Below are 20,193 nucleotides of genomic sequence, written 5' to 3'. Positions count from 1 at the left end.
GTTTCCAGCTCACTTTCTACTGCAGGTTTTCTCTTCGAGGATGATTCTTGACTGGATTAAGAGAAGGTTGTTATCCAAAATGGCTATAAAATGAAAGAAGATAAAAAAAAAAAAGCTGGAATGAATTTTGGCAAAAACGGAATCATTGTGTCGTGAGTTGAAGCCTGTATAATGACGTGTCACTTCTTAGCTTGTGTTAGGTATACAGGACATGGCTTTTCAGTTTTAATTAGATCTCTTTACGTTCTCTCAACAAAGGTTTCAGCAAATCTGGCATCAGCAGAGGGATAATCACTCGGTTCAATGCAGGTTTCGAGTTCAGAATTTCACACCAAAAACATTGGTATTAAGGAAAATTGTATAAATATAGTGTTTAAAAATCGTAATTACAGTATTAGAAATGGTGTGTGTATAACCATAGTTATATCTGAAACAATGTACAGTATGAATCGAATTTCATAGACTACGGTAGGATATTTTAGTAGCATGATGAATCATGTTAATTAATAAACTGAAAATACATTCATGAATCTCTAATGCAAGTTACTATACTATTCTACGATATAGAAAAACCTTGTGGTGTAATGTAAACTCTGAAGGCAAAATATGCACATGTTTTCCATCTGAAAATGTCATTTTATTGTCCTCACCTCCACTTTTGTGCACGAGCCAGAAAATAAAAGGTTAGTGTTCTTTTTTTTATAACAGTCATAACCCTGATCTGTTTTAAAAGGTAACTTTTAAATTATAACCAAAAGGTCAGAATGAGTAAAAAAAAGAGAAATAGAAAAAAAGAATATAAAATCAGCAGCATTACCTTTGCAGCCATAATCACAAGTCTGTACTAATGCTCTGTCAACAGCCGTCGCAGTGAAAAATAAATTAAACTAAAACTAATTTGCACAGATTCAGGAGACATCACGCTTTCAAATGATAAATGATGAAATAAAATTTGTAAATAGTGCTACCAAGCCCAAATTCTGGAACGGTGTATTATAAAAATGTTAAAGCACATCTTTACAAATAAAGGACTAATGAGCTCAGGAAGTTAAACCTCAATTGTTACTTGTCAGCTTCAGTGAGTAAATTAAAATGTGCCTATCCCCACCGTGACATGAAAATATCAGCTGTAGAAAAGACCAGGCTTTACTGATAACATTAATCACGGCTCCGTTCTATTCAAGTGTCCCAGTAAATCATGACAGTGAGCCAGTATGCACAGAACCAGGACCCTGAGACTGAAGCAGCTGAATGGGATTCAGTCAGTAGTCTGTGAAGAAGGCCTATATTCCTTCATATAATAATACTTAAAAAAAAGTATTACTTTAAAAAAAATCACACAGGAAGTCATGTCTTTGAGCTTGTGCAAATAGCAACCCCCTCTAGTTACAGAATAGACTTTGGAACCACTCGGCCACCATGACACAACCTAACACCTCGCCGGCCATGCTTTTCATCCTGTTGAGTGCAAATATGTATACTGTGTAAATGTTGTCTCAATGTTGTTCTCAAAACAAAGTGGTAGAATACCTAAATTATAAGAAAAATGCTGCTCTGCACTATCACTATGTTCATGGGTTGAAAATTGAATTCCTGGTCATCACAATAGATTACTATACAGTCTTATAGCAAAGAACAGAGTGACCTAAATATGTCTACAGATATAAACACAACTGGCCTTTTTTGGTGATACAGTTTATTAGGCCAGAGGCTGAACCCCTGCACTTCAGTCAGAATAAACTCTGACAAGATTCGATGTTTGTTTTCATTGTATGTTGTGCGCAGGGTACGATACAACAACCCTTCTCTTAAAAATTTGTCAAGAGAGACGAAATACAAGATATAATCCTAATGAGACAACACTCTGCTTATATGAGTCAGATACTTGGAACATTTTCAGATATCAAGTGAGGAACATGAGCAGACACAAAGCATTTCTGACACAAAAAAAAAGAGGTCATAGTGATTGAGAATTTGTCCCACTTGCTACCAGCGGGAACAGAAAGTGGGAAGGTGGAGGCTGGAAGATGACCCTGATTATGGACTCACTTACATCAGTCTTATGGCAAGTCTCTATAAATAGATGTTGCCCATTCTACACTGCACATTTACATTTAGTGTCAGTATACCGTTAAGGTGACTTGACCTGTTCCCGTTTTTAATTGCATTGAAGTGGGTCTTGTGAAAGTAACACGAGCATGTAACGGACGATGCGATTTAGTGTCCATGGCATATAGACAAACTATAATGAATGAATATAAATGTAGAAGCGTCCTAGAAAAGCACTTAAAAGTTCTGGGACTGAGACGTTAATTGAGCTTTAATTTTCTGCAAAATTGAGTGCCTGATGGCAAACAGAATCGCATAGAGGCTCATAGAGAACCAGTCAAAATGCAGATGATGTCATTATGACTTTATAATGAAATGATAAAGCAAGAATAAAAGTAAATAATGCCACTTTAACCTTCTGTATACAGCCTTATGAAATCAAAAATATATTATACAATTGGATATAAAACAAATGAAAAGAGAGATAGATATTGCTTTCTCCCACTTTCATGTATTGTATAGCTTAGTATTCAGCTATTAAACTGTCGTCTCTCAGTTTATATTCCATCCATCCATTATCTATACGGCTTTATCCTTTTGGGGTCGCAGGGGGGCTGGAGCCATTCCCAGCTGACATTGAGCGAAAGGCTGCCAGCTTATCGCGGGGCCAACATACGGAGACAAACAACCATTCACTCTCACATTCACACCTATGGTCAATTTAGAAACTTCAACCCCCAAAAAATCCAATCTGCATGTCTTTGGACAGTGGTGGAAAGCTGGAGTACCCAGAGAACCCACACATACATAGGGAGGAAATGCAAACTCCATTTAGAAAGCCCATGGGTGGTATGAACCGAGATTTGAACCATGAACCTTCTTGTTGTGGGACAGCAGCGCTAACCACTACACCACTACAACATAGATGTATGTGCAAAAAGACAAAACTTTTACCATCTGATTCAAGCATTTTTACTGACACACATATATATATATATATATATATATATATATATATATATATATATATATATATATATATATATATTTAAGGAAACCATTTTGTACAACCTGTCTTGTAGTGAATTATTATATTTTTTAGTTTGAAAGAGGCTCATGCTTCATGGAATGGTGATTATGAATGCTGGGAAGAAAAAAACCCCAAACTGAATCAATGTAAACAGGTTTACTGTAGAAGTCAGCTGTTGCATGGATGATGCAATTTAGTCAGGCAAGTCATCTGTAATGGCACACGGAAGCCTCCTTCCTTCAACAAACAAATGATCATAGGCCATGTTAAGGATGTATACAAAACAAATGTTTTGGAAATATCAGCTTCATGCCTGAAGTCACACCAATTAAAAAGAAAATCTTGTGTCACTGTGACTCAGCAGTATATAAAAACTGACATTGTCAACGCTAATTGATGTGTTTTGGCAGGTGTAAATGAATAGATACTTTTCAAAATAATGACTGAATAATTGGTCATAATTAAGTATGCTAACACGTGCTGATTTATTAACTAATATATATCTACACTGGATTCATCTGTTCACCGCATGACAGGCTTTATTTTAATGATGCTGTCCGTCCCAATCAGTGTCAAACCATTCCTGTGGAGAAAAAAAGTCAATTAAAAACCTTTCACTGTTCCATGCCCTAAACTAACGCTTTATCTATCTTTCAAAATTTACCATTATTTTTGTATTAATATAGCAGTAATTCAAGGAACTCTCTGAACAGTGATTGTAAATCCAGGGATGATGCAGCTATATTATTTGAAACTACTCATAGTACTTATTTTCACCTCATAAGATAATCATATATGGAATATAATATACATAATTGTGGTTTAATCGCCTGAAACTAACTTTGTTCATTACCTTAGAACAAGCTTTTATATCAACATTTGGAATAGATCCCCCGTTACATATTTCTGAAATCAGCTTTAATGGAGAGGGTGAGGCGGGAGGGTATTCAATTAGTTGCAATTCGGAACTTCACCACTAGGTGTCACTAAATCCTACACACACAACCTCTGAGTAAGTACTCTCATTAGGTAAAATTCCACGTGTGTAAATGAGAGGCAACATTTCATCAACCTGATGACATGATCAACATGATGAAATGTTGATACGGCGGATGAGCACAGATGGCATATTGTTTATAACGCAAGCAGGGAGAAAGAAAAAAAAAAGACTCCTGTATTTACAATATTGACAATGTGTACTGAGGAGAGGCATGCAGAAGAACTCGAGATAAATTCCATTTGGTACTCTCGACAGTGTCTCAGAACAGCGATATCATATAGAAAATCCATTTCCAGTAAACTCTTAGCAGATAATACACGGATGTCTGGATTAATCTCTTTGGTGGCCCAAGGGCAACAATTTGCTTCCCACCCCCTGTTGTCTAATGCATTGTGAATGTTTCTTATCTGGTTCCAACATTTGTGCAGGACAGCACACAATAGATGACAACTTCATTATATGCACAGAGAAGAAGCAACCTGCACCTCTTTATCACCAGACCCCGGTTTTCTGCATATATAAGTTCCTTTATGGCAACGTCCACAATTTTATGTTGGAGTACACAGTGTTTAGCATAGTTCAAAATAAAATATTAAAGGTTTAAAACTAGATTTTGACACAGTACAACTCTGCAAATTGGGGCCAAACGATTTTGATAATAATGCAGAATTTTTTGTTGTAGTTGATATACTGTAACCCTGGGGCTTCTGGGGCCCCTGGACATGTAGTTGTCCAAGCAGTTGCCCACTTTATCTGGCTGGTATTTCAGCCCTGTTTATTTCCACATCTACTTTACTGTATGTGTCCTAAAGGACTGTTATATCACTCCACAGAATGACAAACTCATTATATAAAGATTTGACAACTATTGTATAGGGTATTCATATTCTTACATTGCACTTTCACCCTTCAATGTGAAAATGTTCTGAGGACATAAGTGCTTAGTTTTTGCTACTGCATCAGAAGACCCTTTCTGGCATCACTTCAGCAAGCATGAACATTAAAATGTATGACAATTTACATAGCGACAGTGATATTATACTCTGCATTGGTGTTTGCCGAAGGAAAATAAAACTCAGTCATAAGTGTTACTGGATAGATTTCATTTTCTTGTCGTCTCCCTTGTTCTATAGCCATAAATAACTGAGACCACCTTGTGTTTGAAGTCAGATACATGCAAACATTGTAATAAGCGGTAGGCCATACAGTTGTACTTCCGGACGTATGGTCTCCCTCAGTAGCTAATTAAAAAGATGTCTTTTTGATCTCATAATAGTCCTGCTGCCAGGGTAAACAAAGCAAGTGACAATGACACAACAGTGGAAGATACAACTTTAATACGGGGGCCTATTTTTAGCTGTTCTGGTCAGCAACATAGCAGCGTATGATGGTTACTTAAATTCTCATTGTCGGCGAATAACGGAAGCATCATATGTCTAAGTTCCTCCTGACAGAATTCAAATAACACAAGAATACATTTTAGGATAACTGCCCTGTCTCCTCTTAGACCAAGGCGGCCAAATGAATCATGAAAAATAAAGACTCTGTTGTAAAAATATATTACAATGTTAAATGAATAGGTTAAATTTGGATGGTGAAATTAAAATGAAAACTGCTATGAATGAATTTACATGGCCCTAAGCTCTTTGCTGATGCAGAAAGACGCTAAATGTCATGGCAGTATCATGATACACTATGTATGTAGTCATATAATTAATTTAAAAATAAATCAATTTATTTCATGGTGTGGTCTATATCGAACACTTCTCTTAAATGGCATGATGACGCAGGAAACTCAGAATTGTGTCAATTCCAGAGATACTTCGAGGGTACACGAGGTCAAAGCAGCTCATCTTTAATTTACGGTATAAACTCTTCACCGTAGTTGCCATGGTGCATACGCAAGTAAACGTGCACGCGCATAGATCCAACGCGAACGTCAGCAGTCGAGTAGTCGACCGTAGCGTTACCATGGAGACGCATCATTTTTTTTTTTTCCCGGCGTGACTCGTTGAAACGCCTCGGGTCGGGATAATGTGACAGGCAGCAACATTCAAACGTGGGCTAATAAATACGAAACCAGTCAAAGTCAAACATGTTCAGGAGTAATTACCAGGTGAGTTTATATCAACCCGACCCAAGTTGAACGTTGGCGGAACGTTAGCTTCGAGGCTCCTAACGACAACCGACCTGCTCACTCACAGGGCGGAGCCGTGGTGGAGGTCTTCAGCGGGCAGGGGAGCGACCCCGTGGCCAAGTGGAAGCGGTGCGGAGGGCCCTCGGCCATTCAGAAGGTGGGTCTGCGTGGAGATTGCTAATTTGTCTTTCTTTCTCTCCTTCTCCTTTTTCAAACAATTGTAACTAGCCCGTCTGAGCTAGCACGACGGTGTCCAGAGGCTATGGCCTATGGCAAGCCTTGTGAGCATATATTGCATACCCTTGATAGCAGAAGTCAGGTTCCTCCACTAGTTAACTAGTAAAAGCCAAAAGACTCACAAGTTCACTAGTTGGACTGTTTCTGGACTTTGCTAGTTAACCTAGTGCGGTCCAGAATGTCTACTAGTTAACTAGTAAAAGCCAAAGTGCTCACTAGTTAACTAGTAACACACAATGCTAATGAGGAAGAGTAGACCGAGGGATTTGAGGCTTTCTATTGGCTATTATAAACGATATAAACCAATCAGGACTCAGGATTTTGTCGGCCTACTTCATTTGCTAATTGCACACTAGTTAACATGTTGACCCGAGGAACTGCAACTAGTGAACTAGTGGCTGCAGTGTGCCGCCTACTTGTTAACTAGGCAAGGCGAAAACATTCACTAGTTAACTAGTTGATGCTTCTTCTTCTTCTTAATGTCATTAAAGCAAGTATTTGCAGTCAAAGACAACAGTGACGCTTGCAGGTATACACACAGTGGCTTGGACGTAGTGTGGCAAGGCCTCCTCTGTTTTTTCTTTTTTTCCCTCAGGAGTATAATAAAGAAGTCAAGGGATTTGTTTACAATCTTGAGGGAAGCAGCCAGACAGTCAAGATGCAACTGCCGGAGAACGGCAAAATGTCTCGTAAGTCACTGCCATGCCTGCACTCGTTTACAAAGTTTGTTTTGCTTATTTCCACCAAAGATTAATTCACTTTTGTGCCTATTTTTGGACTTTTCCTTAGTTGGGCTTCTCCAAAGATTCTTAGTCCTTCAAGTGGATATTCCTCATGGCAAAGATTTTTCTGTTGAGCTAGTGTAAGTACAGTGTTCTTTAAAAAAAAAAACATCATACAAACATACATTATACGTGACACAGCGGTTTTTGATTTCAATAGACCTTTATCTTTGTGGCTGATAAAAGGACTTCAGAGGATCTTAAGAATCTTTTTCTTACTGAAGAGCCTGAGAGAATATTTGATATTGTTACATGTGTTACATAAATAAAGATTATAAAGATCACAATAATGAATCACAGGGAATTCCCCTCAGTCCGCTGGGAAAAAAAAACCCATTAAAAAAAAGCTTATTTGCATCTAATAGGAACCCCCTTGAGCCACCTGAAAAATTGAGTGCATAATTTCAGCAATGCTTTTTAGTTAATAGCCTAAATAACTGTTCATTATCAAGAGCTAACTTAGTAATTGGAACAAACAGTTTATGCAATCAAGGCTGTTCAGGACTGTCTTTAAACCTCTTCATGAAGTGTTCGTCGTGCTTCAAACTCTTTCTATGTGAACTTCGCTTTCTGGTGAATTTCAAATTTTTCTAGGCACAGACTGTGGTACACAACATAGGTGCTGCTGATTTTGTTAAATCATGCAGAGTGTATAGAGAATCAAAGTAGGAGGGCAAAAAAGTTAAAATAATTTCTTACGATAAAGCTAAATAACATAACATGATCGTTTTAAGAGTCTGGGAAACATTGTTTGTCTTTTTTTTCATGATAATGTAGCTTACCTTAAAGAGGTTACCTTAGATTTTGTCTTTCACTGGTCATGACTTTTTTTCGATGCTGCTGGTATAAATTAAGTTCTGATCTTTTATTCTGTCTGATATTCACAGGATAACTGATTCAGAGCACCTGAAAAGAAGACTCCACTTATCAACCGTGCATAAAGAGTTGACTGCCACACTTCTCCATGCAAGGATACCTTTTGTCGGATTGAGGCGGAATATTGTGAGTGTCTTACTTATCCTTCCCGTATTCTTTGAGTCATTTTAGTTTTGCTTTAAAGGGGCAGTGAGTAGGCGAGCTGCGAGAAAGCTTGTCTCTCTCTTTGTTGTTGATGATTTTGCTGCAATGACGGGGCATCAACGAACACGTAGCCTCGGGTATGGGAGAATGACACGCTACCTACGAGGGCAGAATCCCTGAGTCGGGGAGTGATGTTTACAAACTGCACAACCAGTGTTGTGAAGTCCGCACCATTTTTTTAATTTACAATTTACAGAGCCAGGCAGCTAGCGGACCGTGAGGAAATATTCACAGATTTGTACAAAACGTGTATTGGATTGGCTTACTGCCCCTTTATGCCATGCCCTTTTTTTATCACTGCCATTTGACAAGATTTCATGATGGGTATTGAGCTGTATTTCTTTTAACTACAAAATCCTATTGTTTCTATTGTCTCAGTGGTCAACTTTGTGCATCGACCTTGTGTCATTCACCAGTGAACTGTTCAAAGGATTTTTGACACTGGATGGCATCACTCTGTTTGCTACCTGCAAAGTCCGCAGAATCTTCACCATGAAAACTGGGCTCGCAGGAATGTCAGATGACGGTAATAAATGATTCATATATAAAAAAAGAACTAAAAGAGATAGAATACCCAAGTAGTTGCCTTTGAAGTCTTTACTTCGATAGATTTGTTGTGAGTTTAAATGTGTGTGGAGAGAAAGACACACACAATTGCCTGTTTTTTGTGGAGCGCAGTGGTGTTGGTGAACACCTACTCGACCTGCCAGTCAAAACAGACAATAAGTCTGACAGTAGATTAACGTGGTCCTTTGTTTTAATGCCGATATCGTGATATTATGATTTTTGCTTAACTCTATGGTTATGATTAATCTGAGATTGTTTTCCTTTCCTAGTTATGTTTCAGAGTAGAGATGGTCTCATGGACCTGATCCCACGCAGCTGCCAGTTTCCACCAGATGTCGACCACATAATTCAGATGGTGAACATGAAGAGTTTGCGAAAGACAGACATGGACACTGCCCCTGTGGACTCCGACACCGGTAGGTCAAATTTTTAATTGATCAATAAACAAATGGTTGGTTAACAATGCAAACAAATGAAAGTACCTTCCTATCTACTGTACCGCAAGTTAGTTGATCTTCTTTTGGTACAGGGCTCTTTTTTCATGGTTTGGAACTGGCCTCTCAATTCTGTTAAGGAGAATCTTATTTCTGTAGAATACAATGATTTTTTTGTGTGTGCTTTGGTGCTGTGGTAACTGTGGAGAAAGCTCTTACCTGGTATGAAATGAGAAAAGCCCTCTTGCACAAAGCAAGGTCTTTAAAGAAATGGCTTTCCATGTTTGACGTGGGAAAACTTCACCGGCCCACACAGAGACATGCCCTCAACGAAAAACCGACACATTTATGAAGAACAGGAATTCAGCCAGCCATGCGTTAAAATCCAACATCAGTGGTCAGCTCACGAATACTCCTGTGATTGCCTGTTTCCAGAATTTCATGGAAAGCATTCCCAGAGGAGTGGAGTGTAAATATTCAGGTATCCACATAGTTTGTATTTTGTGTTTAGTATCACAGCAAGTCCGTAGAATTTAGTTGTTCCGGCAGTAAGTTTTTTGACGAGAGTAGACACTACAGGACACAGAGGAGCATCATGGTGCAGAGATAGTTTCACGTCTAATAATTGTTTTCTCCAATTGCACCACGATGATAATCGATTTGTTTTCCTCGTATGAAATTCTCGTGCTCTCCATTTTTGTGTTCATTTGCACCTCACCTGTTCTCAGAGAGCTGCAATTATCTCCTCATATAAAAAGGCATGCACCAGTAATCTAGTCCCGCCGCCTCTATGGCCTTTTTCATCAGCGCTTATTTATTTGTTCTGACAGCTGTCTAAGTCATGTTGAGTCAACGGGCAGTGCCAACTGAGAGCAGTAACCACTGGGGAAAAAAAGAAGCTTTCCTAATCAGCATCTGCATTATTAGCATAACATTCCTAATCATAATTAAAACGATTGCTATTAAAGTAGGCATCCAATTTAACGGTGACAAAAGTTGCTCGCTGAATATTGTCTGTCAGAAACTGTTAAAAGTTAGCTACAGCAGTTTTTGTCATTCAACAAAAACAACCCCTGCAATACATTTTCACAAATATGTTTATGCACTTTTAATATCTCATTTCACCATCATAGTTACCACAGTCCTTTATAGACATCTAAATCCGACTGACTTGTACTCAGCCCCAAACCTGGGTCGTTTTTAGTGATCAGTTCTTATCGTTGAATCTGCTGCATCAGATTGTGACTCTTTTTCCTTTTCTTCCCTTCTAAGCACGTTTGATTCAGCTCTGTCGGCATCGCCTTGTTGGTTTTCGAAGTGTGTTCACTCTGGTCTGATGAGGATCAGACAGACAGTGTGTTTTGCTGCATAGCACCAGCGCAGTTGTTCTAATGAGTCCTGGCACATATACAGCAGGGTCAGGTCATGGCCATGTCACAACTCCGACTGCAGCCCATTATTTTCACATGATGATATGGAACACATTGATTGGTTAAAGATAAAAACATCAACTCAATCAGCTCAGCTAGTTTACATCCAACTTGTTGTTTTCTTTTTGTGTAAAATGCATCTTTTGATCAATAGACCTAACCAAAACAAAGAAATCTGTGCTGCAGCTCACGCAGTTGACTTGACTCGACTCAAGGTAAACAGGAGTTTATAGTAGTCTTGTCTGGTTATGTTTGCTATATACTGTAGAATATCACATCATCTCAAAATCCTACTCCAGTGCATCATTTATAACAGTTTTAAAGTTTTCTGTTCACATTAATAAAAAAGGACTTTGAAAGGGCTGGCCGCTTCTTACTCATCTTAAAAATACTGGCCTGAGCCCTGCACACTGAACTGGCTTCCAGCTTTTATTTTTCATGTATGTGAACTATGTGCCCTTTTCAATCTGAAGCACAACTTTTGGAAGTTGCTGTGGTTACATCATCACAGGATTGACAATAGATGATAATGAAAATTGCTTAAATTTGCCTTGCAGCCCTACTTTTCATATGGTTGAAGTCCATGGTTTTGTGATTTACAAATCAAGCGTAGTCTCAATCAAGGAAAATCGAATCCAAATAGCAGAGATGAATAACAGTCAATGGATAATGGGAATTTCTTTTCAGTTCCTGATCAGTTGGACGCTGCCAGTTCAACCAGTTATCAACAAACCAGGCCACAGGGTGTTTTACACACAGCCTCAGGCTCCAAGCCTTCGGTACAGCCGCCTCAAACTGGAAGAAAAAGCAATACAACCTCAGGCAGAATAAACAGAAGTGAACTCCTTATCTCGAATACGGTAATTGCACAAATCCCATAATAACATATATCCCTCTAAATTGTTTGGGCCATGGTGTCATTAATTACTATAGGCATAAAGAAGAATATGTTGTCCTTGAGCGAGTTTTTTTCTCTTTGTTTCTGTTTTCTGCAGGGATCCTCATTCAGTAGAGCGAACCCAAAGGTTTTTACAGAAAGTCTGAGCACTGCCAACCGGAGTGAGAATTTATCACATGGAGAACCTTCCCTCACTCTTCACAAGGGTAAATTTGATAAAGAGCACATATCGTTGTCTGCTTTCCTTCATTTGATATCACTCTGCTCATAGCTGAGTACTTTGTTTCTTTGTATGCAAACCTAACTTACTTACAGAGTTTTTTCCATTTATTGGAAGACTTTAAATTCAATAATAAATGGCTGTATAGGATTTTTTTTACCAAAACTGTCTATTAACAGTGAAAAAAAATGGAAGAATATGCTGCACATGCCCATCCTCTTCTGCTAATGCAATTTATTATTATTATTATTACTATTATTATTATTATTATTATTATTATTATCTGGCTAAATATGGTAGCTGCTTCTCATCCTGGAACCAATGAAAGGCAGCTGAAATGGAAGCAGCACATGGGAGATCCAAAAAAAGATTTACGGTTACATTTATATGGACCCAAAAGCCGGATGCAGAGCCAAAGCACTAATGGTAAAAGTCAATTTACCTGGTCTCTGTTGAAAAACAGAATAATTAATAGGTAAACAATCAGCAAAAGCAGACAAATCCCCCAAAAAAGGAACTGGTGGGGAAAAACACAGTATAGGAGGCACATGAGACAATATGACAAAGAAAATGAGTTTTTGAGTATATATACAAGTAACCAATAGGGGAAATAGAAAGTGTGAAATGTACTACAAAGAAGGTGAACTCGTCAAAATACACTGGAGACCAGTTCTTTCCAGAGAAGCTATACCCGAGTCCCTCGGATAGAAAACATTATATTACACATTATATGTTTCGTATTTGGAAGAGACCAATGCTTACTCACCTCTTTGCACAAGGATTCAGCGAGCATCCCAAGCTTATCTCGTTGGTATACAGGGAAAAGATAATCAACTGATCAGATGACATGAAAGCGAATATCTTTACTGAACTTAAATTGTACGACAGAAAATGTGCATTATGAGTTTTTCACTATTCTCCAACATATGCACTGATGTAATAACAAATCTGAATCACAATTCTAAAATAAATGTAACTCAATTACAGTACAAGTAGTACCTGACTGTTAGCATATTTAATTCCACTCTCTTCTAGAACTTACAACTAGTCTACTCCTGTGAAATGGTGAAAACATCACAAAAGAACCATTTAAATAAACCAAATAAGAGTCCAACTCTAACCGAGTATGTTCTCCCCACCAAATAAATGCTGCTTTTACAGTTTGTGATACACCGTGATTTGAGCATGACGGAATGCGAATATCTGGGGTTAAAATTCCTTAATTCCCCTGAACATTATGCAGCTGGATGCATTGGCTCTGCACTGCTTGACACTGAGAAGCTCAGTTAGTGAACTGATGACAATTTGGGATTTTCAAAGTACATATGTAGTTCAAGGATACACTTTGATAACAATGGTGTCTTACTCTTTAGTTCTATATATCTATCTGTGTTAATGTTAAAGGTTCTGTATGTAGGAACACATGGCAGGTCACAGCCCCATCCCCCACCAGACAAGCAGGAATCAAAGAAGCCAGGTGTCGTCAGTGCTGGAAGAGGTAGGCTTGCATCATCAGGTAATGTGTGTACTTTATATATCATATTCTGTGCTCGGTATGCTGAATGTATCATGGTTCACTACTGTATGTTAAGTAGTTTCTTTCTTATTCACAGCCAAGTCAGATGCTGTGCCTGGTCGCTACAGCAAGAAGAGTATAACCAGGGAGAAACGTACCCCTCCATCCAGTAGGCAAGAGAGAAGACGGCAACCCCTGACCCCAACGGATAAGACAGGGCACCTAATGTCAGGTGAGGCGAACATCTGCTGTGAATGGAGAGGGAGGCGAAGACAAAAGAGGACAATGTAAAGTTCCTTCAAACACATATTCCTGCTCTTAATATCTTATTTAAATTGTTTTCAAATATTGCCCATATTTTTATGACCCTAATTATGTACTGCATACACCATAGCATTTGTTCCCCTAACCCACGTCAAGCCATTTGCAGAATTTTGTCAGCGTTGCCCTCACTTCAACTCGCAAACAACCACAACACACACACACACACACACACACACACACACACACACACACACAGACAAACACACCTACACCCGCATTGTGCTCACAAATTGAGTGCATATGCTCTGGACGCTCATTTATGGATGTTTCTCCACAGCAGTAAGCTCCTTTGCTGCTGCCCTGCCTACAGACGGAGAGTAGTTACTTCGTTAATGGTAATGTGGCACATTAAATAAAAGTCAGGGGGACATCTCCTGGGCCCAGGGTTTGCCACACAGTGGCCAATTAGAGAAAGTGATTATACTGTCAAGAGGTTCAAATGTGCTCACTCATTCAGATAGAGGTGGAGTTAAAGAATTCAGTGCCTCTCGCCTCTTGCACACCTGAATGGATGTAACTTTCACTTTAGGTTAAAACAAGCTTTTAACCCCTTGGTTATATATTCTGGAACGTGCTAGTATCATATGTTGTAACGCTGCTGGAGGATTGTCTTTTTTTGGAATATTGGCGTCTGTTATATTTTTAAGCATGTATGGGCAGAGCTGTCGTTTCATGAGTGACAGTTTAGCAGTAAAGTGGTGTTCTTAGTCGTGATGATGTTGTTTTTATTGTTATATTCTCCTACCAGGGCTATTAACAGAGCCTACAAAAATGTCAGGGCAGGAAAAATGAGTGTTCACTCTTGGCAACAAATGGAATTCATTACAGCCTTGCATATTGTATTATATTATGATTTTTTTTGCGTGCATATAATTAAATAAGCCTATGATGACATCATCTGCATTATGAAAACATTGAAAAGGATTTAATACCCACTATAATTAAATTCCTGTAATTATCTATACTCAGTCTTTCATTTGTATTCTGAGAGACTTATTCAAGTATTATAGACTTTGTGCACTCAAGCCTACAGCCACATCTGTTTCAAAGAGATCATTTAACCCTGCACAGGTTAAAACTGTCTCGCTTTGTTTCTTCTCTCGTAACTTTTTTTATTCTAGATGATTTTAGCTCCAGTCCTGTGAAGGAAAGTTTCATATCCACTCCCACTCCGGCAGAGTCAGTATGTGGCTCGACCCGGCCAGTTTTGTCTTCTGACCTGCAGGTCTGGAGCAGCTGGGAGAGTAATGAAGGGTCCGAGCCCCAGCTCACTCTGCAAGAGGAGGTGTTCATTTTCTCATCGCAGCCTCACTCACCCAGACGAGGGCAAAGCCAGGATGACCAGGAGAAGATGGAGGTGGAAGATGACCAGGAACAGAGCAAGAGTGGGAGGCGTTGTGAGGCCCAGCCTGAAGATGACTTTATTGGCAGTGAAAGTGATGAGGTATGTAGGTAGACATAAGTACACTGTGCTTTAAATGCACACACATTTGAAGTGCATCTTTTTTTGTTGATCTGACACTAATAACTATCTGGCTTGAATAAGAAATGATGATACAGATTTAAAAAAAACTATGATTAGTACATTTTATGTATCACATTTTATTATGGCGGTCTGATATAATCACACTTTGTGAAGAAATATTCAGTGAATCTTTATGCCCACAGTTGGATTTTATTCAGTTTTATTTGATTCAATTTAAACTGAAATCCTAATGTTGAATTGTCAGTCTCATAATGCATGGTACAATTTGTACATTTGTACAAGTGCTTCATATTGCACATTTCACAGCATACTTAAACTTCAAAGGTCAGTGGGGTTATTTATGACGGGATCATTTATTAATGGTTCTGAAACTTATTATAAAGAATAGTATTTCTCTTTATGCTGAGCAGGGAAATTAAACTGCTAAACTAGGAGCACAAAGATGACTATCTTCAAAGAAATGCTAATTGCTATTACTTATTTAAAACTTTTTGTTTGATAATTCACTTTTTAGAACCTCATTTCGTTGCGCTGCTGATTACTTTTGCTTTAATACAACATTTTTGTCATTGGATAATGTATTTTTTAACTTACTGAACTCCTGCATGATGCTGATAAGTTACCAAACATGGACAATGTGTGAGTATATTTCCAGATCTTCTATAATAAAGTCAGGCGGGAGCAGTCAAGCAGGAGAAAATATTCTTTAAAACATCAACAGTAGATGCCATGATTTGGCATCAGTACTTCTCAAGACCAACCACTCTCCATTGACATTGTGTGCATGTGCAGATGTGTACCGTGTAACCGTGTTTCAATCAGGAGAGAGAAGTGAACGACGAATAATTAATTATTACAGATTTAACGGGTGATGTGTCTTGAGTCTTTTGCGCTTAGACTCCATGGGGAGATATATTGTAATCAAGGGCATCTGCCTTGAGCAGCAGCAAAATAAATGCCCCCATGTAGTCCAGACACCGGTGGTGGTGATGTTGATGACTTTGCTGAGACTGATGAAGAGATGAGTCTGTGAAGACTGGGCAGTGATGGGGAGGTGGAGGGTATTTTACAGTTGCTCTTGGCAAGATGGGAAGGAGTCACTCGTCGCATTCACACAAACATACACACACACACATACAGAGGTTGTCTGAGAGATCACGCAGCCTTTTCAAACGCTGCCGTTCCAAAGTAAAAAACACACATCAGCCTTAACAGCATTAAGCATTGTCTTGGTTTTTGACCAGTAGACTATTACATTACATTACATTCATTTAGCTGATGCTTTTGACCAAAGCGACTTACAACAAGTGCATTCAACCATAGAAGATATTATGTTACGTGAAGCATGACATGTTTTCTTAGATTCTGTGTTTTAAAAAACTATATGTGTGTGTGACAACATTTGGCATTTATTGTATTGTTCTATCTGCTCTGTTGCCATTAAAATTACTTTGGTTATAGTTTCATATCTTATAGTCAGTTAATTTATTTCTCCACCCTAACATGTAAAAATCCACCTATGCAATTCTTTTGAAGAAAATGTCCTCTGGCATTGTGATAACTGATCTGACACCGACTGTGTCAAACAGCTGAGGTGAGAGATGTGCACATACCAAAGAAATTTAATTACTGCACTTCACAATGAAATAACACTGAAAGTGTGTCTGAGGGGGGTGTTTAAAGGAGCACTTCTTCAAATTACACACAGAAATTGACTGCCATCACTGTACGAACTAGGCTGAGAGGGCGGGGGAAAAAAGTGTGTAATTTCATTCTAAAAGAGCTGAGAGAGTAATTTGATCCAGTTCATTGCTCTGTATTTTGACATGGCAGAAAGAAGGGACTTTTTTATGTTTGCTGGCTTCCCATCTACTCTTCCTTGAAATGGCCAGTTTGAAAATTGAAAAGTGTATGAGTCACACTTGTTTATGGTATCCAAAGGAAACAGTCTTATAAAAGGACACAGTGGCTTATTTCCTCGGGTATCCAAAAAGATCACATATTGGACAAACTGAACTATAAAGTACAAAAGTGGCAAAAAACATTTTCTGGGATAGATATTTGAGATGTTTGCAAAACTGCAGAACTGCAAACTGCCTATTACTGTACTGCATATGGTGAGAACATGTTGTGTCCTGCTGGAAAGGGAGAACATTGAAATCACTCGTTTAAGACAATTACATTTTTCTAATAATACTGCACCGTTTCTTTCAAATATCTAGTCTGACTTTAATCACTGCTGCCGATGACTTGTTCCTCACGACGACAGGTTGTGAATGTTGTTTCGTTGGCCACAGTTCAGTCTCAGTACTACTGCAAACGAGAGAATCATGGTTTGAAATTCAAAGTGGTTTATATTATGGTGCCATAACATTTCAGCTTTTTCCAAATGAGCGGTGCCAGTCGGTTAGATAACCAGGGATGAAGTACAGGAGGGTTTGTTGAAGGGATTTAAGAGACTTTGTTTGACATCAGGGTAATTGTTTGCATACATTTCTAAAATTATGTGTTTTGTAAAGAGAATTGTGGCAGGGAGGCATTAGTAAGAGAATATAGATGTTTGGTTCCTGACGAAAATAACGTTTAACAACCCAACATGCAACACATATGTATTTCAAAGGCTATGGATGCCAGATTTGCTGAAAAATATTTTTTTTTTAAAGAAAAAGTGTAAAGTGCATCATATGCAACGCAAGTTGTGAGACCTTTTTATATATTCTTTTACATTTGACTTAATCTTTGCAGTGTAATCACCCGTAGCGATGAAGATTGGCCTGATTTTGATTTTGATTCATTCTTAGCAGGTTTCTCAATCCTCAACTTTGAGCAATATCATGTTGCAAGGTGTTGCATCAGGTTTATGCAATTCTTGTGAGCTAACGTTTGTTCTTAAACATAGAGAAATATTTAAAAGCAAAACAAAGCCAAGGAACGTTCAGTGTATGAGCCATTTTGACATTTGTTGGATATAATGGACCAAGGTAAAATTGGGGATATTTTTTTAGGTTAACGTTGTTTTTTTTCGTACAATGATAACTGTGCTGTAGTGAAGAAAACTGCACCCATCCCTGTCATACTCAATCACTAGTCAACATAGACAACATGCTGTCAACACACACACACACACACACACACACATTGCAGACTGAAAGCTTACATCCAGACCCAAATAAGGCCTTTCAATGATATATGTAATTCGTTGTTTAGGGAAGAAAGTTCTAAGCTTCAAGCTGTTGGATTCAATGTCTACATCAAAAACTTGGTATACGTGGATGATGACAAGTGTGTGAGCATTTCACAATTGCGTTCTGCGGTATTTCGTGGAGAATTTGTCTGGAAACGAGAAGTTTTCATTCATGAACAGGAAAATGCGCGAATAATTTGCGTCCGGACATTCTCCAGCAGTGTGCGTTTCACATACGACGAATGGAGATTGTGAGGTTGTCATGGGAGTTTTTTTAACAATACTGTTCAGAAAGAATGTTATAGACTTGAATTGTTGCACTGACAAGTTTGTATCTTGCTCCTTCGTGGACGTTTGGAGCTTTGATCCGCAAACAGTCCCAGTGGATTCCTCCCGTGGCCCAGTTGCATCTCCTCTTCAGTGTAGTTATCACTGCTCTGTCCACAAATACTGTATGCAATGGTATGTTTCAATGGTTAAATACACAGGTTAGCCAGTTTCTCATTAGCTGTTTTCATCCACACTCATTATTCTTGCTCATATTGGCGTGGGGCTCTACAGATGCTCAGTTGGTTTACATGTGTTGTTGTGTGACAGAAGAGTTTTGCGGTGAAACTGGGTCACAATGGAATCCACTGTTGCCGCGTTGCGAATCGAGCTGCCGTCCTCGATGGAAAAGCTAACTTTTTTTTAAATCAATATCTTTCAAGCCTACAGGGATGATTTTAATATTCAGAACTTTTCAGAGGAGTGTGGCTCTATTGTTGAAAAGAATCATGTACTGGGGCTGTAAGTACAGCGTGTTATGTAAGCTTATTTGTAGGCAACAAATTCTGAATCACATTACGCAGTGTTAACTTTGAATCTGACGGTGGGGAAGATAAGAAGATTTAAGGGAATGTCATTAGCCTTATTAAATGTGAGGTTAATTTGAAAATAAGACACCAGAACATAGCCAATCCAAATGACTATTTGCCATCTCATCATCATTTTTATAGGCACACATTAATCAAAAGGGCAGAACATAATATTATAGGTGTTAAGCTAACATCAGAAACATGTATTCTTGTGTTTAACAATCATTTTAAAGCAACCAGTGTTCACAGTCCTTGTGTTTCTTTCAGGATAAGAGCTACACCACGTTGCTGCAACAAAGAACTTGTGACTCTAGCCCTGCTTCTCCCAGAATTCCTGATTCAACCTTGAATGTGCAACTGAAGGTCCATCCTAAATCTCATAATATGGACCAAGCATCTCAAAGAGAGCTCCGTCCAGCGACCACCGATAACCAGATTGGAACTTCATCTAATGGGAGAGCTGAACAAGCTGCTGTGGTCCCAACACGCTGCCTCTCACCCAGTGTGACGACCAGCAGACAGGAACACCGGAAGTGTGGTTCACGTGAGTCAGAGGGAGTGAACCAGGTGCTGGCTGGAAGCAGCAGAGTAACACTTTCCAGGAGTCTCTTGCAAGAAGTGAAATTGGACGACTCCCCACAGGACAAGGTACCGCTGACTATTTTAACTAACTTCAGCCCTCGTCCACAGTGCAATGGCTCTTTATAATTTATTTTCTTGTGACACAGAAATTACTATTATTCAGAAATGACTATTATTCCCCCCCGTAATTAACCGAGGAGCTGTCTTCATCACCTAATTATCTCCGTGTGTGATGCCGATGTTTGATGCTACATTATAAACTTGTAGCCATACATTACATAATTGCGTCAACACTCAAGAAGCAAACATGCTCATTATCACAGAGATGTGACAGTTATTGACGAAAACAAGCTTGACCTCCAATCAAACAGCTACATTTG

The 20,193-nt window shown here is 38.7% G+C and overlaps 1 protein-coding gene across 10 annotated transcripts in view; it reads left to right on the top strand.

Annotated features, from left to right (window-relative positions):
* The first annotated feature begins 6,032 nt into the window (after positions 1-6,032).
* cfap20dc (CFAP20 domain containing) overlaps positions 6,033-20,193 on the top strand; it is a 34,954-nt gene continuing 20,793 nt past the window's right edge. For 3 of the 10 annotated variants that reach the window (XM_047332887.1, XM_047332888.1, XM_047332890.1), the window contains exons 1-13: positions 6,033-6,195; positions 6,284-6,373; positions 7,049-7,142; positions 7,243-7,315; positions 8,123-8,237; positions 8,694-8,841; positions 9,152-9,298; positions 11,434-11,606; positions 11,742-11,850; positions 13,282-13,362; positions 13,478-13,612; positions 14,826-15,148; positions 19,481-19,879. In XM_047332887.1, coding sequence (XP_047188843.1) covers positions 6,175-6,195; positions 6,284-6,373; positions 7,049-7,142; positions 7,243-7,315; positions 8,123-8,237; positions 8,694-8,841; positions 9,152-9,298; positions 11,434-11,606; positions 11,742-11,850; positions 13,282-13,362; positions 13,478-13,612; positions 14,826-15,148; positions 19,481-19,879 — 1,908 coding nt within the window. In that variant the 5' untranslated portion in view covers positions 6,033-6,174. Of the gene's footprint in view, positions 6,196-6,283; positions 6,374-7,048; positions 7,143-7,242; positions 7,316-8,122; positions 8,238-8,693; positions 8,842-9,151; positions 9,299-11,433; positions 11,607-11,741; positions 11,851-13,268; positions 13,363-13,477; positions 13,613-14,825; positions 15,149-19,480; positions 19,880-20,193 lie in introns of those variants that run through there. The other 7 variants (XM_035632745.2, XM_047332893.1, XM_047332889.1 and 4 more) reach the window with 6 other exon arrangements.

This window comes from Scophthalmus maximus, chromosome 6 (genome assembly GCF_022379125.1).
Source record: "Scophthalmus maximus strain ysfricsl-2021 chromosome 6, ASM2237912v1, whole genome shotgun sequence".
NCBI classification, from domain to species: domain Eukaryota; kingdom Metazoa; phylum Chordata; class Actinopteri; order Pleuronectiformes; family Scophthalmidae; genus Scophthalmus; species Scophthalmus maximus.
The sequence above is the reverse complement of the archived record's forward strand: the minus strand, read 5'-3'. Positions and strand labels throughout refer to the sequence as shown.